The sequence below is a fragment of the Gopherus flavomarginatus genome, chromosome 9 (assembly GCF_025201925.1).
Source record: "Gopherus flavomarginatus isolate rGopFla2 chromosome 9, rGopFla2.mat.asm, whole genome shotgun sequence".
NCBI lineage: Eukaryota > Metazoa > Chordata > Testudines > Testudinidae > Gopherus > Gopherus flavomarginatus.
In genome coordinates, this window is record NC_066625.1 from 34,017,167 (window position 1) to 34,043,017 (window position 25,851).

The 25,851-nt window shown below is 44.3% G+C and overlaps 1 protein-coding gene across 6 annotated transcripts in view; it reads right to left on the reverse strand.

Moving 5' to 3' along the window:
• ADCY9 (adenylate cyclase 9) overlaps positions 1-25,851 on the reverse strand; it is a 191,149-nt gene that overhangs the window by 50,707 nt on the left and 114,591 nt on the right. For all 6 annotated transcript variants that reach the window (XM_050968073.1, XM_050968072.1, XM_050968071.1 and 3 more), the window contains 2 exons: positions 14,970-15,072; positions 8,328-8,536 (listed from right to left, as the gene is read on the reverse strand). In XM_050968073.1, the coding sequence (XP_050824030.1) occupies positions 8,328-8,536; positions 14,970-15,072 (312 nt within the window). The remainder of the gene's footprint in view (positions 1-8,327; positions 8,537-14,969; positions 15,073-25,851) is intronic.

Below are 25,851 nucleotides of genomic sequence, written 5' to 3' on the forward strand. Positions count from 1 at the left end.
TGTGTGTGTGTGTGTGTATTTATTTATTTACATCTTCCTACTGTATTTTCCACTGTATGCATCTGATGAAGTGGGTTTTAGCCCAAGAAAGCTTATGCTCAAATAAATTTGTTAGTCTCTAAGGTGCCACAAGTACTCCTGTTCTTTTTATTAAATTTTTGTAGTTTAATAGGCACATATTGTTCAACACCCTTCAACCCCCCTTCATTTCAGCTAGACTAGGCCCTGGATTACAAAAGCTGCACTGAATACTCTTGATTACTGGACTTGATAAAAAATTAGAACTATATACCAAGCTACTTTGCTGAAGATATCTGGGGTAAGAAACTAGTAACATAACAATCTATTAACTATTTACAAAAGTGAGCTATCTGTTGTGGTTATTACTTTACATTCAGTAATAGCAGTTGTACAGAAATTACGTTTCTTGATATTTGATAAATATTCTGTAAATGGTTATTAGCATAAATGGGATAAATGGTAGTGTTTTGATTGCCAATGCATTATTTATTGCAAATCTAAGACAGCAATGATTTCTAAAGATGGGACTGCATAAGATATGTGTCTCAAGGTTCGATGCTTGCTTACTGGATATCTTTTCAAATGTAGGAGATTACCTAGACAAACAGTTTTCCAAGGTGGAGTTAAGTTTGAGAGCTGGGGTAAATTTTTCAAAAGCACCTAAGTGACTCAGGAGCCCAAGTCCTATTTTCAAAAGATATTTAGACACTCAGGAACCTAAGTACCATTGACTTTCAATGAACTGTAGGCTTGTAAGTATCTAAGTCATTTTTGAAAATGGAACATAGGGTAAAATTTTCAAAAGCCCCTACATCATTTACGTGTCTACGTCAGTAACTTAGGGTAAACAAAAACAAAACAAAAAATTAAAGGTATGTTATAGATGTAAAAAAAACCCAACCCCTATTCGAAACCCAAGAAATTTTGAGTTAAGGTTAAACTTAAAAGAAACCCAATAATTTAATAATACGGAAATACATAAACAAGGCATCCAACATTAATTTTGTCCCAGTAGCAATTCTCAAAGAGAATAACACCATTATTTGTCCACATAAGTTCACCTCACTAGTGACCACAAAAACTAGACTGCTTTTCTTTTAATAACACAGTAGGCATGCTGTCTCTGGTCATTGTTGCAGTCGTACATGATCCAATTGCAAATTCCTGATTACACAAATAGCATACTGAATGCAATCATCCCCTCTCTCCTGAAGATCTCATGTGTCACCAATTCCAGAATATCACTAAACTCAGAATCTGTGTGTCTACATATAAAGACTACATGCTCAGATCATTAATTTATAACACTTGCATGAAAACAGCCTAGATTACTGTGGTGGTGAAGAATGACATTCAGTGTTGGAGACATTAGAACAAAACAATCAAACAAAAGTTCATGTGATGAATATTTTTGACGTTGTACCCACAAGCTGTATTAGTCTAATACTTCCGAAGCTTTAGATATAGACTTAAAACCTTAATGCAAAATTCACATATCTTATAAAAAAGGCTTGGAAGGAAAAAAAAGTTTGGAAACTGGCCTCTCTACAGGGTGGAGTTAAGATTGTTTGGGTGCCTTAAATAACAAATCTTACATTTGAGTTTCTTCCAATTTAGATCTTAATGCTGAACCTCTTGAGTTTCAAATGATGGTTTCTTGCCAGATACAATATCTGTGCAGGATTATTTAAAAACAATTTTTATTTATTTTGCAAAAGTCCCCAAGTAAGGACCAGGGTTCTGCTGTGCTAGGTACTGTATTCTTAAAATGCATTTCTAACTCTGCAAAATGACTGTGTAAAAGCTATCAGAGGGTAGCCGTGTTAGTCTGGATCTGTAAAAGCAGCAAAGAATCCTGTGGCACCTTATAGACTAACAGAGGTTTTGGAGCATGAGCTTTCGTGGGTGAATACCCACTTCCTCAGATGCATGTAATGGAAATATCCAGGGGCAGGTATATATATGTGTGCTAGCAAGCAAGCTAGAGATAACGAGGTCAGTTCAATCAGGGAGGATGAGGCCCTGTTCTAGCAGTTGAGGTGTGAAAACCAAGAGAGGAGAAACTGGTTCTGTAATTGGCAAGCCATTCACAGTCTTTGTTCAATCCTGAGCTGATGGTGTCAAATTTGCAGATGAACTGAAGCTCAGCAGTTTCTCTTTGAAGTCTGGTCCTGAAGTTTTTTTGCTGCAGGATGGCCACCTTAAGGTCTGCTATAGTGTGGCCAGGGAGGTTGAAGTGCTCTCCTACAGGTTTTTGTATATTGCCATTCCTAATGTCTGATTTGTGTCCATTTATCCTTTTCCGTAGAGACTGTCCAGTTTGGCCGATGTACATAGCAGAGGGGCATTGCTGGCATATGATGGCGTATATTACATTGGTGGATGTGCAGGTGAATGAACCAGTGATGGTGTGGCTGATCTGGTTAGGTCCTGTGATGGTGTCGCTGGTGTAGATATGTGGGCAGAGCTGGCATCGAGGTTTGTTGCATGGATTGGTTCCTGAGCTAGAGTTATTATGGTGTGGTGTGCAGTTACTGGTGAGAATATGTTTCAGGTTGGCAGGTTGTCTGTGGGCAAGGATTGGCCTGCCACCCAAGGCCTGTGAAAGTGTGGGATCATTGTCCAGGATGGGTTGTAGATCCTTGATGATGCGTTGGAGGGGTTTTAGCTGGGGGCTGTATGTGATGGCCAGTGGAGTCCTGTTGGTTTCTCTCTTGGGTTTGTCTTGCAGTAGGAGGCTTCTGGGTACACGTCTGGCTCTGTTGATCTGTGTCCTTATTTCCTCGTGTGGGTATTGTAGTTTTGAGAATGCTTGGTGGAGATTTTGTAGGTGTTGGTCTCTGTCTGAGGGGTCAGAGCAGATGCGGTTGTACCTCAGTGCTTGGCTGTAGACAATGGATCGTGTGATGTGCCCGGGATGGAAGCTGGAGGCATGAAGGTAGGCATAGCGGTCGGTGGGTTTTCGATATAGGGTGGTGTTAATGTGACCATCACTTATTTGCACCGTGGTGTCAAGAAAGTGGACCTCCCGTGTAGATTGATCCAGGCTGAGGTTGATGGTGGGGTGGAAGCTGTTGAAATCATGGTGGAATTTTTCCAGAGTCTCCTTCCCATGGGTCCAGATGATGAAGATGTCATCAATGTAGCGTAGATAGAGAAGGGGTGTGAGTGGACGAGAGCTGAGGAAGCGTTGTTCCAGGTCGGCCATGAAGATATTGGCATATTGTGGGGCCATGCGGGTGCCCATAGCAGTGCCACTGATCTGGAGATATATATTGTCATCAAATTTGAAATAGTTGTGTGTAAGTATAAAGGCACAGAGCTCAGCAGCCAGTTGTGCTGTGGCATCATCAGGGATAGTGTTCCTGACAGCTTGTATTCCATCTGTGTGTGGGATGTTTGTGTAGAGAGCCTCTACATCCATGGTGGCTAGGATGGTGTTTTCTGGGAGGTCACCAATGCATTGTAGTTTCCTCAGGAAATCAGTGGTGTCGCGGAGATAGCTGGGAGTGCTGGTGGCATAGGGTCTGAGTAGAGAGTCCATATATCCAGACAGTCCTTCAGTGAGAGTGCCAATGCCCGAGATGATGGGGCGTCCAGGATTGCCGGGTTTGTGGATCTTGGGTAGTAGATAGAATAACCCTGGTCGGGGCTCTAGGGGTATGTTGATTTCTTCTGGTGTTAGTGTAGGGAGTGTCCTGAGTAGATGCTGTAGTTTCTTAGTGTATTCCTCAGTGGGATCTGAGGGAAGTGGCCTGTAGAATTTGGTATTGGAGAGTTGTCTGGCTGCCTCCTTTTGATAGTCAGACCTGTTCATGATGACAACGGCACCTCCTTTATCAGCCTCTTTGATGATAATGTCAGGGTGGTTTCTGAGGCTGTGGATGGCATTGCGTTCTGCACGACTTAGGTTGTGAGGCAAGCGATGTTGTTGTTCCACGATTTCTGCCTGTGCACGCCGGCGGAAGCATTCAATGTATAGGTCCAGGCTGTCATTTCGACCCTCAGGAGGAGTCCATGTGGAGTTCTTTTTCTTCTGCTGTTGGTGGGAGGGCACCCGTGTATCAGTGCACTGTTCAGTGTTGTCCTGGAAGTATTCTTTGAGTCGGAGACGGCGAAAGTAGGCTTCCAGATCGCCACAGAACTGTATCATGTTGGTGGGACCCCAAGACCCAAATCCATGTTGGTGGGGGTGGCAGGGCAGAAAGAGAGTCCCCGAGATAGGACAGACTTTTCTTCTGGGCTGAGTGTGTAGTTGGATAGATTGACGATATTGCTGGATGGGTTAGGGGTACCACTGTTGTCGTGCAGAACGCAATGCCATCCACAGCCTCAGAAACCACCCTGACATTATCATCAAAGAGGCTGATAAAGGAGGTGCCGTTGTCATCATGAACAGGTCTGACTATCAAAAGGAGGCAGCCAGACAACTCTCCAATACCAAATTCTACAGGCCACTTCCCTCAGATCCCACTGAGGAATACACTAAGAAACTACAGCATCTACTCAGGACACTCCCTACACTAACACCAGAAGAAATCAACATACCCCTAGAGCCCCGACCAGGGTTATTCTATCTACTACCCAAGATCCACAAACCCGGCAATCCTGGACGCCCCATCATCTCGGGCATTGGCACTCTCACTGAAGGACTGTCTGGATATATGGACTCTCTACTCAGACCCTATGCCACCAGCACTCCCAGCTATCTCCGCGACACCACTGATTTCCTGAGGAAACTACAATGCATTGGTGACCTCCCAGAAAACACCATCCTAGCCACCATGGATGTAGAGGCTCTCTACACAAACATCCCACACACAGATGGAATACAAGCTGTCAGGAACACTATCCCTGATGATGCCACAGCACAACTGGCTGCTGAGCTCTGTGCCTTTATACTTACACACAACTATTTCAAATTTGATGACAATATATATCTCCAGATCAGTGGCACTGCTATGGGCACCCGCATGGCCCCACAATATGCCAATATCTTCATGGCCGACCTGGAACAACGCTTCCTCAGCTCTCGTCCACTCACACCCCTTCTCTATCTACGCTACATTGATGACATCTTCATCATCTGGACCCATGGGAAGGAGACTCTGGAAAAATTCCACCATGATTTCAACAGCTTCCACCCCACCATCAACCTCAGCCTGGATCAATCTACACGGGAGGTCCACTTTCTTGACACCACGGTGCAAATAAGTGATGGTCACATTAACACCACCCTATATCGAAAACCCACCGACCGCTATGCCTACCTTCATGCCTCCAGCTTCCATCCCGGGCACATCACACGATCCATTGTCTACAGCCAAGCACTGAGGTACAACCGCATCTGCTCTGACCCCTCAGACAGAGACCAACACCTACAAAATCTCCACCAAGCATTCTCAAAACTACAATACCCACACGAGGAAATAAGGACACAGATCAACAGAGCCAGACGTGTACCCAGAAGCCTCCTACTGCAAGACAAACCCAAGAGAGAAACCAACAGGACTCCACTGGCCATCACATACAGCCCCCAGCTAAAACCCTTCCAACGCATCATCAAGGATCTACAACCCATCCTGGACAATGATCCCACACTTTCACAGGCCTTGGGTGGCAGGCCAATCCTTGCCCACAGACAACCTGCCAACCTGAAACATATTCTCACCAGTAACTGCACACCACACCATAATAACTCTAGCTCAGGAACCAATCCATGCAACAAACCTCGATGCCAGCTCTGCCCACATATCTACACCAGCGACACCATCACAGGACCTAACCAGATCAGCCACACCATCACTGGTTCATTCACCTGCACATCCACCAATGTAATATACGCCATCATATGCCAGCAATGCCCCTCTGCTATGTACATCGGCCAAACTGGACAGTCTCTACGGAAAAGGATAAATGGACACAAATCAGACATTAGGAATGGCAATATACAAAAACCTGTAGGAGAGCACTTCAACCTCCCTGGCCACACTATAGCAGACCTTAAGGTGGCCATCCTGCAGCAAAAAAACTTCAGGACCAGACTTCAAAGAGAAACTGCTGAGCTTCAGTTCATCTGCAAATTTGACACCATCAGCTCAGGATTGAACAAAGACTGTGAATGGCTTGCCAATTACAGAACCAGTTTCTCCTCTCTTGGTTTTCACACCTCAACTGCTAGAACAGGGCCTCATCCTCCCTGATTGAACTGACCTCGTTATCTCTAGCTTGCTTGCTAGCACACATATATATACCTGCCCCTGGATATTTCCATTACATGCATCTGAGGAAGTGGGTATTCACCCACGAAAGCTCATGCTCCAAAACCTCTGTTAGTCTATAAGGTGCCACAGGATTCTTTGCTGCTTGTGTAAAAGCTGACATCTTCTTACTCAACAGATGTCTTTCCTGTAGGTAGTCATAATTTGTACAGGTTTATTTTAGTGACAAATACACATTTACTGCTTTTTACTCTTGTAGGACCAGCAAAGCTAATATATATCTAAGAATGTGTATTGTACTCTATTCTTCTGCATCATCAACAGAATTGTTTGCTGATTTACAATTACAAGCCAATGCTGTTACACCTATGCAAACCCAATGGGTTTTCACAGATGTAAATGAAGGCATAATTAGCCCTACACTACCTTTATTACATGCACAAACTTGTCAAAAGATTAATGCCTCTTTTGCATGAGAATTTCTTTACAGTTTCTGTTTTGTTATGTTTTTTAAATGTCTGTGACATTCGCTGAGGGGCAGAGAGCAGCATCCTTTGTGGAGTTCCTAAATTGACAGGGCTCTGTGAATGTAAGCAATAGGAACTGGTTCCTGTCTCCACAGCTGGCCTCTTGAAGTCACCTCTCCTTTTTGTCCAGCCTTTCTGCTCCACTAGGTTCCATATTTTGCTTCTCGATCGCCCTCTCATGTTTGCCTCCTGCACCTTCTGAAGTCCACAAGACCTTATACCAGCCATGGCAGATTACCAGGTACTGAAGGATTGATGTTGGTCTTACAGAGGCTCAAAACAGGCCTCTATCTACTCTAAGTTGCACCAAAGGCCAGTTTGGCTCTCAGTCAGCTGCAGGATGGAGTAAAGGGGGCTGGTGAAGGGAGGCAGATTCCATTTACATGCTGAAATCTTTTATTGTTTGTATTGTTTAATTAAATCAATAGCTAGATCTTTTTAAGAAAGAGATCAGAAGAATTTCAGCATAATGAACTTAGTATTTGCTTAATACGCAATGTGCTTTCGAGGCAGTGTAACTGAGTACACGGTCATGGGGAACAGAAAGGCGCGGGGGGATAGAAAAGTCCATGCTTTTTTAAAAAATTCCCTTATCCTCTTCAATGGTTGTTAGGGCTCCAAGGCTGAAGAAAAAGGAGCAAAGATCACGGTTCCCTTGTTCTCCTAATGTACTCAACTTTTCTTTCGGAAAAATGCAGGAAGCAGGACCTGGGACATCTGTCCCTAGGTCACAGTGAGACTCTGTCTGGGTGTAGTGCAGAGCAGGCTTTCCCACTGAAAGAGTGGGGAGGAAAGACCTAGCTACTAATTTGCTTTTAACATTGCATGCTAGGAAGGAGGAGGGGTCAGGGGCTTTATATAAAGAGGCTCTTCTGACCCTTCACTGCATGCTGGAGAAAGCAGCACTATAGGGAAGATGCTGTCCTAAAGCCTTTGGATGCTATAACCTGTCAGACATGTACAAGTAACTGAAAAAACCTATTGACTCTTAAGAAGAGGGTTTGAAGGACTAACACCACTTTGACCATTACACATCTTTAGGAGATTACATTCTATGTAGCTGTGTGTGTCAGTTGGTGTAATAAGAATCTCCATATTTAAATAATTGCTACATCCTTGTCATATTCTATTCTTCACTTCCATGGTGCAGTAAGGCGGCATGACTGCAGCAGCTCATACCAAGAAAGGGTTTTACTTCTCTCTCAAGCATCAAGTACAGACCAATGTTGGAGGCAGGATACCAGACTTGGTAGATCAATGATTTGATCCGGTATGGTAAATTCTAGAAAATCATAATGCACTACAGCAGGCTGTGAAAGATTCAGTATGTAAAACATTCTATTTTTAATTTAAAAAAACTCTATTTTTTGCTCAGCAACTGTTGAGTTGTAGGTAAAACAGTATCTTCCTTCTCCCCACCATCCCCACCTTGTTCCCCAAGCCGGGAGAGCAAGTTCCTGAAGTTGTTTTAAAACAAAAGTTTTCAAGCCAGCCACCATTTTAGTTCTTGGGGATTGCGACCCCAGACATTTCCCATACTCTGATTTGCTTTATTTACCTAATTGAGACGATAAGAGACAGCACCTCTAGCAGGATGGCAATGATGAACACCACTACTGCTGCAGGTGGGGGAGGGGACAGGGCCATCCCATGTTTCAGGAAACAGGTGATCGAGAGTATGAGGAAGACTGTTGTGGACAGGAACACATCCAGGAGTGAACTGAAGGTAGCACTGGCAAACGTCTTCACAGGAGCATTCTTCATAACCTGTTTTGCAATATAGGGGGTGAGAGGAAGTGGAAGAGAACATGAATAAGTTTTTCTATGCTGATTACATTGTACTACACACCAGAAACATAGACTTTAGACTCATAGACTTTAGGGTCAGAAGGGACCAATATGATCATCTAGTCTGACCTCCTGCACAAAGCAGGCCACATACCTGAAAACAAAGAGAAAGAATACATAGCACTTTGCCAGCTCAGCACTTCAACATAAATACTGAATGACTACTGTGAAATGAGTTGGTAGTCTCAGTCCAGTTCCTGGTGGATGAGTCCACATCACAAAAAACATCATCAAAATTTGCACCCTTGTTCAGTCATATTTTTAAAGGGCTCAAAGAATGTTTTCAGAATGCTAATAATATAGAAAGATTACTGCGATGCTCTGTACCTTGGGGGAACACCCAGCACCCTCATGTTCATCCTTGTAAAATGATTATGTGGTATCCAATGCAAAGTTTATTATGTTAGGTGTCTTCAGAAGGCTCATGATGTACTGAGCACTGTTGGTATAGTAATGTTATAGGTTATAGTTTCATGTATGTAGTTATGAGACTGAAAATATATTCTCATGGCTTAAAATTAGCCCAGACAGGCAGTTCACACCTCATCGGGGCAAATATGGGACAAACCCAGCCCAGGCTCACAGGAACAATGGACGCTGGCCTAGGCAGCAACAAAATAATCTGTTAGACTCTCGAGTGAGTCACTCCCCCTTCCTTTGCTCAGTTTGGAACTGCGATGAGATAATGAACATCAGACTCTAAAAGGGGCGGGGGGGAGAGCCTGGCTGAAAGACAACCAATCAGCCAGTGATGAGAAGCATCTAAGGTTGTAAGGGCACTGAAAGTGTTAAAATCAGCTTGGAATGCATGTTGCTTTTATTTAATTTGACCAAATCTGATTTGTTATGCTTTGACTTATAATCACTTAAAATCTATCTTTATAGTTAATAAATCTGTTTGTTTATTCTACCTGAAGCAGTGTGTTTGACTTCAAGTGTGTCAGAGGCTCCTCTTGGGATAACAAGCCTGGTACATATCAATTTCTTTGTTAAACTGACAAACTCATATAAGCTTGTAGCATCCCATGGGCATAACTGGACACTGCAAGATGGAGGTTCCTAGGGTTGTGTCTGGAACCACAGATATTGGCTAGTGTCATTCGGCTGCACAATCCAAGGAGCAGCTTACATGCCAGAGGCTATGCGTGAACAGCCCAGGAGTGGGGGTTCTCACAGCAGAGCAGGTTAAGGCTGGCTCCCAGAGTCAAGGATTAGAGTGACCTAGCAGATCACTGGTCCGGATAACACCAGAGGGGAACGTCACAATTACACAAAAAGCATGTAAAAACTAGGTAAAAACATTCTCAAGAACACAAGAGGGGATAAAAAGATACAAAATAACTTACAGCTATGCAGAATCTAATTCTCAACCCATAGAGCACATTGTCCCCTCTAAATCTATCACTTGGAGAGTGCAGATGGAGCAAGGGTATCAATCCCAGGACCCAAGGGACTGTATCCAGCCTGCTTGACGTATTTATTTGACCTCCCTGGCATATTCAGATTCTGTAGATTCTTTCATTAAAAAGAAAAAAAAACACTTCTGGCTCTCATGGTTACAGAGAAAACCTTTTCAATGAAAGTCTACTTGCAGTTTGAAATAATTATTAAAAGGTGTAAACTCTCTCATCTTTCCTTTTATCATCCTTAAAGCTAGAAACTAACATTCAGGTGCACTTTTGAGGTAAACAGCAAACTGAGAAGAGTTTTATAGTTCTCATCTCCATTAAAGTCAGTTTAGATTCTGGTTCACAAGAAACAGCTCCCATAGCAAATATCTTACTGCTGGAAACAGAAAAAGAAGGAATAAATTGTTGGCTGTATCCAGATGTGCACTGACTCTCAAACATGCAAAGCTCATTCTTCTTTATCAATGTACTAGTTCATAATGGTGCAAAATCCTCAAATACTTATTCAATCTGTACAGGACTAAGGTGCCACAAAGACTGAGAATGAAATGTTTGCCTGCCATATTTGGTAGTTTTGTCATCCTTTACGATTGCCTGTGTGTAAGGAAAGCCAGGGAAAAGTTTCTGATGCTCGTGCACATGGCACACGCGCACCTAATGTGGAATGGATGCGAACAAGCACTCGAAGAAGAATAGTAGTATCTGGTATGAGGGGAAGCTCACAAAGCAGATAAAGTACTTGACTCCTTTTGGAATTCTTTGAGTCTAGGAAGTGTCTCTGTAAGATCCACAGTATAGATCTTGGCAGTGGACTTGGATAATACTGTGCATTTCCTGTTGTGCTTCCCCTAAAGGTACATACTGCTCTCAAATTCTGTGAAGTGATGTATATGCTGGAACTCCCTACAGCTTAATATTTTTAGACATATGGTGTAATAAACAAAACAGTTATAGAGGGAAATACACAAAGCTCCACAAAACCTTTGCAAGTACTTGTTCATTTAACAAATTTGAGGAATATTGGCTAAATATTAAGGTAGATGTTTAAATAATTTATTAATATCTTCAAATTAAATTAAACATTCAACATTCTAGAGGTGACTGAGTCTAGATTTGAGAGACTGGATTATTGATCTCGGAGTCAGAGACAGGGAAAGGCGCATGAGCAGTAGATTAAACTCCATAACAGAACAGGTAAAAGTAAGCTTTCAGTGAGGGGAAGTCCTTTACAGAAAGTGATCACAGAGCAATCTAAGCGTACAGCTGAAACAATGGGATTAAGATGAATTCATTGGCTATGGTATCACTGGCAGTAGCTTTCACTGATCGCTGACTGCAAGCCAATCAAACAAATGTCATATACCCACCACAAAGGTCATTTTGTACCCCAACATTTTTTTTTTAAAATGGCTTTACACTTGGAGTTCTACCTCCATCCTGGTTTCAAAGACACAAAGTAAAGATAATCAAGCAGCTCAGAAAAAAACTTGTGAAAGCAGTCTATGCTGCCCATTTTCATTTATGAAAAATACTGTGCATAATATAAATTTTGAAAATTTCAGCGAAGGAGAATAGAAATAGTTTGTTTCAGATAAATAATCACATACATATCCTACACTGCACCGTATTTGTAACCATAATTCTGGCCAATTCTCAGCAATTTACATTCTAAAATAGCTAATGATATTTCATTTCACACTATTCCAATATAACAATAAGCTGCAAATTTCTACTTTAGTAAATTATTTGGTGCATGCTTTCAGTATGCTATAATTTCAGAAAAAAGACAGGTTGGGGAGGGAAATAATGTTTAATTCAAAAGGAGCCCTAGTGATCCCAAAATACATAAATACTACTAATTTTAGAGAAGGAAGTTCTTTACTTCCCCCCGTCTCATATTTATTTCTCCCTCCTTTTTCATTTTTCCTTACAGTTCACTACATGTCAAATGTCTCAGATTGGAGGAGAGGGCAATAACTGAAAATTTATTACCTGATGATTTCCTTTCTGGGACAGACTTCTCCTCCAATCCACCCCAACCCAAAGAGGTTTTTCAGGTATTTCTAGAATGGCCTCTTTTTAGATCAGTGTAGTTATATAAGGCATCACTAGTAAGAGTTTTCTTGTATCTAGTAAGACATAAGTGTTCCAACACAGCTCTGGAAGATTGTGTCCAAGCCCAGGAACCCAGTGGACAAGTATAAATTATTTCTGTTATTGCCAGAAAAGCAGCGCAGCAGAACTGGCAGAGGACAGCACCAGAAATGAAATAATCAAGATACAAAATTTTCCATTTTATTTTAGTCTTCCTCCTGTAGAACCAGGAGTCTTAGTTACCCTGAGCCCAAATGTACAAACCCCAGAGGCAAAAAAAAAAAGCTAAAACACTTTTAAATATGATCTAAAATAGCTATAAATATAGTTTTGTATAGCACCCATCACTGCAGTATCAAAGCACTTTTCTATATCTAAATATGTCATGACTTAAAAGTAACTGGGATCTTATTTGGCTGGAAGGAAGAGCTACATGTCCCACTGGAAATCTGAGCTTCTCACTTTACCAATAGGCTACAGACTTCATTATATCTATATGGGCATTGGATATCAGTCATTAAACCTTTCATTTACTAAAGACTCAGCACTGCCTATCCAAGAGTATTGTAATTGAGGGGAATTAAATATTTTGAAAATACTTTTTCTGCAACCTGTGAGGAATATAAAGAACGTATGAAGCTGTGAAGTTGGTAACAGTATTCCGTACTCATTTACAATATCTGCATAATCCACATGTTGTTTTGACATTTGAGTAATGCACCCATTTTAAAAATCACACTAATAAAACCCTTAGCCCCATAACACACTATCACACACTATTTATCGAGGGTTCTTATATGCCCGCATCTGTTTAGCAATCTGAGGGCCTCACAAAATTATGATAAACACATGAAGATGTGTTTACTGCTCTTTCCTCTTTTCCTTCCATTTCGAAAGCACTGAGTGCAGTGTACTATATATGGTATGTGTAAATATTATTACATATGTACACACACATAGATACATTATGTTATTAACATCCAGTATTTTATAATGGTTTATAAACAGCAGCAAATATTTACCACCAGTTAAATTTTGTAGGCTTGATTTTTTCATTGTTTCACTCAATTTATTGACAAAAGCAGATGCAATACTAGCATGCTGAGAAATAACAGCTCACATCTATCATTTAAGTATCCATACCAGCTGAAATTAAATATAAATTCTTTCCGTAGTATCATGACACAGTCTTTACTCAAAGATAGAGTGAGAGTTTCAGAATGCACTAAAACCACATTTATGCTTAATTGTATGATAAGGTAAACTAGAGATGTCTGAGGGCTTGTTTTTATTACCGCACTAAATTGGCCCTGCTGCACTGATGCAGTGGCGCCAATTTAGCGTGTCTGGTGAAGACGCATTACAACAATGGGAGAGAGCTCTCTTGTTGAGGTGGAGTAATTACATTGACAAGAGAAGGAAGCTATGTCAGTGGGAGAGTGTCTCCCGTCGACATAGCATGGTGTAGATGCCTCTTTAAGTCAATGTAAATTACGTTGCTCAAGGGGGTGGTTTTTTCACACCCCATGAGCAACATAACTTACATAGACTTAGGCAGTAGTGTAGACAAGCCCTTATTTATCGAGACTGAAATTACAGGAGGATAGGGACTGTGGCCAAGGACAATGCAATCGTATGGTACAAGAATTAAGGAAGGAATGTCCCCATAGGATTTATTTCTTACCAGTGGTAGAGGGAAGGCTGGGCAGGGGGTAACTCAACCCTCTCCCCCAATATTAATCAGTTAGCTCTGACATCTTAAGTTTATATTTACCAGTAGAGAATCTCTTGCTACCAGCTGATGTCAAGGAAACAAGAATACCTGCTATGTCCGAAAGTGGGACGCAATGTAATAAAAAGACAAAAAAATCAGGACACTGATATTTGGTAGTGCAGAATTCTTAAAGAAATGAACTTCACATCATTTTAAGTAAAGTATTCTGTACTTCCAATTTCATACTGCAGTACTTTTATGTAATTTACAATACTGAGATGAAAGCATGTTTGGGTGAGGATGGTATAAATTTGGGACTGCAATAAGTATTAGAGAGCCAAGATCCAATTTTGTGAGTTTTCGTTTTGTAAGTTAAGATATTTGAAATGGCAGTAAGGAGCATCTGCCTTCCACTATTACCTGATCACAGAATTTTGCCTGGGGAAAGCTAAATCTAAATACGAAAATGAACGTACAGTAGAACTTCAGAGTTACGAACACCTTGGGAATGGAGGTTATTGGTAACTCTGAAATGTTTGTAACTGAACAAAACGTTATGGTTTTCTTTCAAACGTTCACAGTTGAACATAGATTTAATACAGCTTTGAAACTTTACTATGCAGAAGAAAAATGCTGCTTTCTCCATTTTTTTAGTAGTTTATGTTTAACATAGTATGGTACTGTATTTGTGTGTGGTGTGTGTGTGTGTCTGTGAGAGAGAGAGAGAGAGAGAGAGAGAGAGAGAGAGAGACTCTGCTGCTGCCTGATTGCATATTTCTGGTTCCAAATGAGGTGTGTGGTTGACTGGTCAGTTTGTAACTCTGGTGCTCATAACTCTGAGGTTCTACTGTACAGTATAGAGTCAACAGCTGAAATTTATTCTGGTCCATTTTTACTGGTGAATGAAAACAGAATGCCAGAAAGAAGCTAATGTTCAAATCCTGGAAGCTGATCATGACAGTTTACTAAGGTGGTCATTTCTCACTAGTTCTAAATATTAAGTTATATTTGACACTCTATGATCTCAGTCATCAACTGCAATAAAATTTGCAAAAGCAATGAGATAATTATTTTGGCTCCTACAACCTGTACAGAAAGACTGCTGACACCCAACCCCATTCAGGGGAAAACTCACCTCTTTCTGATAGCTGGTCCTGTAAGCCATCTCCAAGTCCCCATCCAGGAAGTTCAGGCTCAACTTGTTAATAGGTGGTTTAAAGAAATAGTCTTTCATCAGGCTAAATAAAAGAGAGAGACAATGTGAACAGTTTTAAAAGGAGTTTATTTAGCTGTAATTCTTTTTCAAAGATACCATTTCACAGGTTTCTCACTCCTGGGTCTCTGCTTCCAGTGTGAAACTGGTGGTCTTAACAATTTTGATCTTTTGAAGTACTGGTAGCTTCTCATTGTTCATCAGAAGCTGCAGTGCCTACAGCGGGGTTGGACAAACTTTTTAGTTCGAGGGTCACATCTGGAAATAGAAATTGTATGGCGGGCCATGAATGCTCACAAAATTGGAGATGGGATGCAGGAGGGGGGTGAGGCTCCGGCTGGGGGTGCAGACTCTGGGGTGGGGCTGGGGATGAGAGGTTTTGGGTGCAGGGAGGTGCTCTGGGCTGGAATCGAGGGGTTTGGAGGGCGGGAGGGGGATCATGGCTGGGGTACGAGGCTGGGGCATGGGGGGAGGCTCAGGGGTGCAGGCTCCAGGGCTGCGCTTACCTCAAGTGGCTCCCGGAAACAGTGGCATGTCCCTTCTCCAGCTCCTATGCAGAGGCGTGGCCAGGAAGCTCTGTGCACTGCCCCATCCACAGGCACTGCCCCTGCAGCTATCATTGGTTGTGGTTCCCAGCCAATGGGAGCTGTGGGGGTGGCACTTGGGGTAACGGCAGTGTGCAGAGCAGAGTGCCCTGGCTGCCCCTATGCATAGGAGCTGGAGGGGGGCCACGCCGCTACTTCCGGGAGCTGCCTGGAGCAGCCCCCAAACCTAGTCCTCGGCTGACGCGCCGGAGCGGGGCAAGCCTCAGACCCCACTCCCCAGTGGGAGCTCGAGGGCTGGATTAAAATGGCTGGTGGGCCGCATCCGGCCTGCGGACTGTATTTGCCCACCCCTGTCCTACAGCATCACTCTGCATCCTTAAAGTGAAAGGTGAAAATTGCCAAAAAAACATTTATAAGAAAAGGAAACATTTCATTACAAACAAACAAACAAACAAATACAAACAAACTAGACAGGCTTTTAAATTGTCAGGAAGACATTAAAAGTCTTTCCAAAAAACTTTCGAACCATAGGATAACTGAAGAAATAAATGTCCACAGATCAGCAAATGGTATACATTAATAGCTGCCAGACATTGACACATGCAAGAGACACAGCCTTTTTTTAACTGAAGCATATCAAATATCAGAAATTGATAAAAAGTTGAAAATGTATTAATAAAGTATTTTCCATTTCAGGGAACAGCACTTGCTTGTCACTGCCTTCAGAGACTAATAATAACTCTGCATCTTCCCAGGATCACACAACAACAGCACGTGACAATTCAGACAACCAGGTAAAGGAATCTGAGACAGAGTTGGAAAGCTCAGCCTTGTTTTTGACACAGGAGATCCAAAAAACGTTGGTAGAAGAGCCAAAGGCGCTGATGAACAAAGAGAATAACATACTAGACCTGATGAGCCTGGCAGCAGATACAAGGAATGGTTGTGCACTCTCTCACCTTTTTCTCCCAGTGCTTGGTGGAGAAGCATACAAGAAGCCTCAATTCTGATTCAGTAGAAAGGTTTTTCTGAGCAAGAGATGGAACATTTTGAGGTTACAATGGATGTAAACAGATTTATGGTAGAACATATTCTCTTGTGTTAACTCTGACATTTGCAACACTTGTCATCTGCAAGTGTTTTCTTTCCCTGGTAGATGTCAGGCAGTTGGATGCGACTGATGCTGTGAACATCATTCACAATTTTTTATGGCAGAGTGTCTGAGAGTATGCTCGTACTCCTTGTTTAGGTAATATTCTGCAGTGATATTGTAATCAGCACCTCTTTTCCTCTAATATGAGATAGGAAAGATTTCAGAGAACATGGAGCTCTACTCCCTGGAGCTCCAACTTACTTATATGCAATTATATCCTTCTGTGATTCCATTTGTACACCCTAATTAAATTTCTGAGACTTGAAGGAGAGTTCTGTGTTGCTCAAAAGCTTTTCTCCTTCATCAACATAAGTTGGTTCAATAAAAGATATGACCTCACCCACTTTGTCTCTGTAATTACACTGGCTGTTCAGAGTCAATTTTTATTATTATTAAGGTTGCAGTAGCATCCAAAATGTGCTAGGAACTTTTCAAGCACAGAGGATGACAGTGTCCCTGCCTGAAAAACTGTAATACAGTATAGAAAATGAATGACCCATCTCAGGTTGGATGCATACGGTACAATCATCGCTAAGTGAAAGTTTCTGAAACATACACTGAAAAAGAACTCTTGGGTTATTTATCAAATCTGATGCCAACTAGATGAAGATGCTGAAGGACCCCATGGAGCTGATCTCCACTTACATTGTTTTCTCTTGAGTTGCCTACTCTGCTGCTGACAAAGAAGTGTTCTGGAAGCCCTAGAAGCACAAACTCAATGGTATAAGATAACAGAAAGGAGATTTTTCTACTGAGATGCAGGATGAGTCAATCCCAGATATCTGGCCAATGACTTTTGTGACAGACCCAGACCAGTGAGGTACAGGAGTCTGGTAGAAGGCAAATATACTGGTCACTGGATGAGTAGTTTTCTGTTCCCTGAGTGACCAGAGCAGGGGCTGCACTAGAGTAATCAGGAACCTGCTAGAACCAATTAAGGCAGACTGGCTGATTAGAACACCTGCAGCCAATCAAGGCAGGCTAATCAGGGCACCTGGGTTTAAAAAGGAGCTCAGTTCAGTTTGTGGGGGGCATGTGAGGAGCTGGGAGGAAGAGGCGCAAGGAGCTGAGAGTGAGAGGGTGTGCTGCTGGAGGACTAAGGAGTACAAGCGTTATCAGACACCAGGAGGAAGGTCCTGTGGTGAGGATAAAGAAGGTGTTTGGAGGAGGCCATGAGGAAGTAGCCCAGGGAGTTGCAGCTGTCATGCAGTTGTTACAGGAGGCACTATAGACAGCTGCAATCCATAGGGCCCTGGGCTGGAACCCGGAGTAGAGGGTGGGCCCGGGTTCCCACCAAGCCTCCCAACTCCTGATCAGACACAGGAGGAGTTGACCCAGACTGTGGGTTCCACCAGAGGGGAAGATCACTGAGGTGTGCAAATCTGCCAATAAGCGCAGGACCCACCAAAGTAGAGGAGGAACTTTGTCACACTTTGTACCAAAGTGCTTTTAATGTGTCAAGTTTTTAAGGTCAGCTTTCAAATTTCAAACCACAATCCATGACTGGATCTCCGGAGGAAGACCGGAAGACTTCAACCATGAATAATGGTGATGATTTTACTTCATTATCCCGGCCCTTGCTATGTACTGAAAGCGTTATAGGAGGCACCAAGAAAATGACAAGTTACACTCTGACCAGATCTCCTCCTGTGTGGTTAGAGCTATTTTTATTGATCTGTCCATGAAGACCTGGGCATCCTTGCAGAGGCTAGCAGGGATTTCAGACACTCCCCTGGCATTCTGATTTGTCAGGGTGACTGACATCTTGGCAAAGTACACTTCAGTCAAATGGCCAATGTATGAATTGTATGAGCTTTTTTGGGTGGTTGGACTTTCTTCCTCCATGAAATCTTAACAACAAAATAAGACAGAGAATGTAACTTCACTTCAAGAAACAAAGTGTCAAAAAAGCCAGAATGGAGAACAGGCCTCAAAGGGCTAAAGACAAGGGTCCAATGGAATGAGGCACCAAGTCCAGTTGACTCTAAATAGTCAGGAAACAGACTGAGCATCTACAGGGCCTTTGAGAATGTACCTGCTACAGTGCCCTAGCTGCTGCCTGCATGCCTCTGATTTCTATTAATCAAATAGTGTTAGGAAAATGGAGATTGAAAGAAATCACCTTTGTAGTTAAAAGAGGAATCTGGTCAAAGAAACAACACTAAAAGGATGAAGCGGTATGAACAAAGGAGCATATTAGGGTGCTACTCTGCAGATCACGGCTAGAAGAGACCTTAGAATGCACTGAAGTGCACCACAGATACTGTCATGGCTGGGATATGAGTAACAGTTACCAGTATTTCAGAGGATTAACATTTTTAAGAGCTCTCAGGGCTGATTCCCCACTCTGGCACTTCGAGTGCAGAAAGTGGGGGCCTGCAAGGACTCTAAAAATTAATACTGGCCACTCCAGGCTTGTATTAAACTCCCAAGGTTACAGCTTTTCTCTGACCTTGGCTGGGCAGATGCTGCCACAACCCAAATGCAAAACCCCTTGGAATCCAGGAAGGCTCACTTAGGAATTCCTTCCTGTTGGGTACCCTCAAACCCTTTCACTCCCTGCCCCCTGCAGGGAAGAGCTGAGAAAGGAAAACAAAGAAATCAGCTGTTGCAACCATCTAATTAAAAAATGTGCACAAACCTCTTAAGACACAAAAAATCCAATCCTGTTCTTAAAAAAGGTAAATTTTATTAAAAACAAAAAGAAAGATAATACATCTGGATCTTGGGCTTTTACTAGATTTGAAAATCCTACTTACAAAAATTAAACATCAAGAATAACCTTATTGAGGTCCATCTTAAGGTTACAAGCAAAACAAAAGCATTTGGGGTTAGCACAGAGGAATCCATAAGCCTTACACAATAAAAGAAATAAACATAGTCGCATCTTTCTAGACATTTCTCATCTACTTACATATCTGGGTTTCCAAATAAGCAATTTCTAGCTCTGATTCTGATGATTTTTATACCTGGCATTCAGCTTCTCACAGCATAACTACTGCCCTATTTCCTGCTCCACTCTTCCCCGGAGAACAACAACAGACACAAAGGGCAAGTTTTTCCCCAATTTTAAAAAGTTTTAGCCTTCCCATTGGCTCTTTTGGTCAGGTGCTCACTCCCTTCCTTTACCTGTGGACTTTTTTAACCCTTTACAGGTAAAGCAAGTAGAGAACAGCTACTAACAGGGATTTTATAGCTAACTGGCTGGCTAGATGTCCATAAAAGGGAGCTACCCTCTCCTCCTCTCTTCTTTTATTACGTGAGCTGAGAGAGTTCTCGCTGACCTCACACTGGAAGCAGAAATCTCTCTCAAGAACATGAATCTTTAAAGAAATAAGCTTAAGCATTTCATACTTTACTGTCTTGTTTACTCAGTTTTACTTTAACAACTTCAGTATTGCACATAAGACTACAAATAAACATGGAAGAGCCCCATTTCTATAACTGTATTAGTAAAGCTAGACCTAAAACTCAAAGTAATAGTACATTGTTCACCAAATATACAACACCGTTCTTGGTAAAGCTTAATATAAAACAATGCAACATTTACTGTAAAAATGCAGAACCGCCACTTGCTTCAACTGTCGCATAGTAATTGTGCTTTAGTAAAAATGCACAGGATACAGTAATCTGTGCCAAGTGACACCATACAGCTGTTACATGAACAAAATATACAGAAGATGGCCCTGCAACAGTCAACTTGCATACTGAAACTGTTCATAGCACAAAGGTCTCAAATGCACTAACAAGAGTTAGAATTGGCATTGCTGTGACAGAGTGAAGACCGCAATTATACCACAAGGACAGGGTTCTTATAACCTTATCCCAGATAATCCAATAATCTTTCAGCAGTTCATTGCTGCTGAGTTCACATTAACATTTAATCAAAGCACAGTTCTGATGCTATTATCTCAAATGCAGAGTGTCTGTAAGCTTACAAACCAAAATACATCTCGATTCTTTTGTTATATGAGAACTCACATTCATGATTCCCTATTCAGACACAGAGGAGATTCCTGCTCATGTAACAGTTTTATGGAGACTAACGATATCCCTTTCACACACTGGGGGGTCTGCGGTGGTTTCTCGATAAATTCTTATCAGTACATACAATTTTACGTAAAGATATATTAAAATGCATGAACTTTTCAACTGGGTGAGTCAGTTTGTATAGGGCTATCTAATCAGTGAAATTATTTTTAGTTACCATTATGTGAACTGAAAAGGGATTTCTCCTTTGTGATGGTAATATTTAATTACGGGAAAAATCCTAATCTCTGAATGTGATGTCAAATCAGCATTTCCCTCTTGCTCTTACTCAGAGAGAAAGAACTATCCATTTTGTAAAAGGAGGAAGAAAGCTCAAGGAATATCTGAGCCTGTGCTGAGTATCTTCAGCTACAGACAGACAGTATAATTCTGCAACTTCAAGTTCTACTGTTGTGTTGCGTTGTTTGTTAAAAACACACCTCACATCCTGCTGAACTGTCTTCCGTAAGCAATTGGTCTCACACACTAATCCCTCATCTGTGAATAGCTGAAAAAAGGTAAATATTGATCACCCAACTGCTTGAGAGAGAACCACAAAAAAGAGAAACAGAGTTAGGTAGAAAAAATGATTACCTACCTTTTCGTAACTGTTGTTCTCCGAGATATGTTGTTCATGTCCATTCCACATTAGGTGTGTGTGCGCCGCGTGCACGAGCATCGGAAACTTTTCCTTTAGCGGTACCCGTCAGGTCAGCAGGGCCCCCGCCTGAGCGGCACCACTGTGCCATGCATATATACCCCCACTGGCCTGACCCCCTCCAGTTCCTTCTTGCCGGCGACTCTGACAGAGGGGTAGGACGACATGTGGTAGAACGGACGTGAACAAGACATCTCGAAGAAAAACAGTTACGAAAAGGTAGATAACCGTTTTTCCTTCTTCGAGTGCTTGTTCACGTCCATTCTACATTAGCTGAATCACAAGCCTACCTTTAGAGGAGGGTAGGAGTCATGGAACAATTGATCAGAGGACCACCCCGCCAACTGCTGCGTCCTCTCGGGCCTGCTGGTTGACCGTGTAGTGGGTCGTAAAGGTATGCACTGACGACCAGGAGGCTGCAGATCTCCTGGATCGGGACCTGTGCCAGGAAAGTCGCTGAAGCTGCTTGCACCCTGGTCAAGTGGGCCGAGACCGTCAGGGCGGGAACACCTGCAAGGTCATAACACGCCCAAATGCAGTCTGTAATCCAGGAGGAGATTTGCTACGCTGACACCGGGAGGCCTCTCATCCTTTCTGCCATGGCCACCAACAGCTGCGTGGATTTACAAAAAGGCTTGGTGCACTCCACATAGAACGCCAATGCTCAATGGACATCCAGAGTGTGCAGGCTGTGGTTACTTGAGTCCGCATGGGGTTTGGGAAAAAACACCAGCAGACAAATGTCCTGGCCTAGATGGAACTGTGAGACCACCTTTGGGAGGAACTTGTGGTGTGGGCGGAACTGCACCTTGTCTTTATGAAATATCATATATGGTGGCTCCGAGGTGAGGTGATGGCCACCAGGAATGCCAACTTCCAGGAAAGGTGGAGGAGGGAGCAGGTAGCAAGGGGCTCGAATGGGGGCCCCATGAGTTTAGAAAGGACTAGGTTGAGATTCCATGGAGAGACTGGAGGGCATGAGTAAGGGAACACCCTCTCCAGTCCCTTAAGGAACTGCCCAATGATTGGGCGGGAAAACACCGAGCCCCCTGAAAACCCCGGGTGGAAGGTGGAGATGGCCGCCAGATGCACCCTGATTGAGGACGGGGCCAGCCATTGCTGCTTGAGGTGCAGTAGGTACTCTAGAATGGTAGGCATCGGAGCCTGGCGTGGCTGAACCTGTTGCGGCCCACACCAGCATGAGAACCTCTTCCACTTGGCCAGGTAAGTCGCCCTGGTAGAGGGCTTCCTACTACCAAATAGAACCTGCTGCACAGGGAGGGAGCACTGACTCTCCAAAGCATTCAGCCACAGAGCTTCCACACCATTAGATGCAGTGATTGCACGTTGGGGTGGAGGAGCTGCCCTCCGTCCTGCATGATGAGGTCCTGGTGTAGGGGCAGGGTTACTGGGGCTTCCACTGACAGCTCCAGGAGCGTGTTGAACCAATGTTGGCGGGGCCAGGCCGGGGCTATGAGGATGACCGCTGCCCCATCCCTGCGCACCTTGAGCAGGACCTTGTGCACCAGAGGAAGTGGGGGGAAGGCGTATTTCAATTCCCCTCCCCACGGGATCGCGAACGCATCTGCTACTGAGCCCGGGCCGCGGCCCTGGAACAAGCAGAACTGCGGGCACTGGGCATTGCCCCTGGTGGCAGACAGGTCTACCCTGGGAAATCCCCACTTGTGGAAGAGCGAATACACGACATCCGCTCTGAGCCTCCACTCGTGCATGCGGTACGACCTGCTGAGGTGGTCCACCAGTTTGTTCTGCACCCCAGGAAGATGTGACACCTCGAGATGAATGGCACGGGCTATGAAAAAGTCCCAGAGGAGGAGAGCCTCATGGCAGAGTGGCAAGGAACGGTCTCTGCCCCGCTTGTTTATGTAAAACATGGCAGTCGTGTTGTTCATCAGAACTGTCACGCTGTGACCACTCAGTGGCGAGAAAGGTCTGGCAGATTAAACGAACTGCCCTGAGCTCCTTCACATTGATATGGAGTGACCGCTTCGCTCCCGACCACAAGCCCCAAGTCTTCAGGTCCCCTAGGTGAGCACCCCATCTGAGGACTGACATGTCCGTCACAAGCTTCATGTCCAGCTGTTGTGCAGCAAAGGGGATGCCTTCGCAAACCACGGTCTGGGACATCCACCACCGCAGGGAGTCTAATATGTCCCCTGGGGCAGCAACTACCAAGTCCAGGGGGTCTCTGCCTGGGCGGTAAACACAGGTGAGCCAAGCCTGCAGCGTTCTGAGTTTCAGTCTGGCATGCCTGACCACATGCGTGCATGCTGCCATGTGGCCCAGCAGCCTCAGGCACCATCTGGTTGTTTTAGTGGGAAACTGGCACAGGGAGTTCACTGCTTGCTGGATGGCCAGGAATCATGATACTGGGAGGCTCGCCTTTGCCTATACCGCATCTAGGACCGCCACTATGAATTCCACTCTCTGCGTTGGAATGAGGGTGGACTTGGGGACGCTGACCAGGAGCCCCAGCATGAGGAATAGTCTCAGGGCCACTTGCACACGAGACTGAACCTCCTCTTTGGAAAGGCCTGCCAGGAGCCGGTCGTCGAGGTATGGGTAAACTCGGACCCTCTGCCTCCATAAGAAGGCCGCCACTACTACCATGCATTTTGTGAACACCAGCGGGGCTGCAGCTAGGACAAATGGGAGAGCTGTGAATTGGTAATGTTCTTGGTTTACAGTGAAGTGCAGGAATCAGCGATGCACCGGGTGGATGGCAATATGAAAGTACGCGTCTTTCATGTCGAGGGCAGCATATCAGTGCCCTGGATCCAGGGAAGGGATGATGGTGCCCAGAGAAACCACGTGGAACTGGGCCTTGACCAGGAACTTGTTGAGCCCGCCTAGGTCCAGATTGGGTCGAAGGCCTCCTTTGGCCTTGGGAATGAGGAAGCAGCAGGAATAGAACACTTTCCCTCTTAGGTCCTTTGGTACCAACTCTACCGCCCCCACCTCTAGGCGCGTGCCAACCTCCTCTTCCAGGTGTTCGTTAGAAGGGTCCCTGAAGAGGGAGGGGGAAGGTAGTGGGGGCTAGGCAGGGAGGAGAACTGCAGCATGTAACTGCCTCGCACCGTGTGTAACACCCAACGGTCCGATGTAATGCTGGACCACGCACAGGAGAAGCGAGACAGGCGATTCAGGAAACAAGGGGATGGATCCAGTCACTGATCTGGTACGCAATCCTTGAGCACACCTTCAAAAGCCTGGTTTAGGGCCGGGCTGAGACTTATGCTGGCCTTGGCTCTGGCCCAGCCTATTGGAGCTATTATTATTATTACGCCGCCTCCTCTTATCCTCATTTTGCCTGCGGTAGGGCTTCTGCCTAGGACAAGGTTGGTAGTGATGCTGAGTGATGCTTTGGGTCGCCGGGGTATGCATACCCAGCTACTTGAGTGTGGCCCTCGAGTCCTTGAGGCTATGCAGCTTTGCGTCCATCTGGTCCGAAAAGAGCCTGGACCTTCTGAAGAGGAGGTCCTGGAGCGAGTTCTGGACCTCAGGCGGCAGACCTGACTCCTGTAGCCACGCCGAGTGTTGCATGACCACGCCAGACATGATTGTTCTGGCCGCTGCATCTGTCAAATCCAAGGATCCCTGGAGAGAAGTCTTTGCTACGGCCTTGCCTTCGTCCACCAGCACCATAAACTCCTGTTGGGAACCCTGCGGGAAGTTGTCCTTAAACTTCCCCACTGCCACCCAGGAGTTGAAGTTATGTCTGTTAAGGATGGCCTGTTGGTTAGCAATCCTCAACTGGAGGCCCCCTGAGGAATACACCTTCCTGCCAAACAGGTCCAGGCACTTTGCTTCCTTGGCCTTAGGGACCAGGGCCTGCTGTCCATGGTGTTCTTTCTTGTTTACTGCCGAGATTACCAGGGAACATGGGCTTGGGTGGCAAAACAAGAAGTCGTACCCCTTTGATGGGGCGAAGTACTTGCGTTCCACACCTTTGGCTGTTGGCGCACTGGAGGCCAGGGTCCGCCATATAGTCTTATAGTTCGACTGTATGGTCTTAATGAACGGAAGCGCTATTCTTGATGGACCCTCTGGCTCAGGATGTCCACCATAGCGTCCTCCTGCTCAACCATCTCCTCAGCCTGTATCTCCAAGTTATGAGCAACCTTACGCAGCAGCTCTTGGTGGGCTCTGTGGTCTATTGGCGGAGGTCCTGATACTGCTGTGCCTGTCACCGCTTCATCCGGGAATGACGAGGAGGTCAGCAGCTGTTCCGCTTCCTCCTGCTGGACCCCTTGGGTCCCCCTCTCCTGAAGGAAGGGCTTCCAGCTCGGGCATGGACAGCTTAGCCTGGGGCGGCACCGGACTCGGTGCCGGTTTCTCCGGTCTCTCACTTGGCGATGGTGCAGATGGTCTGGACGCCGTAGCTTCGTACACGGAGGA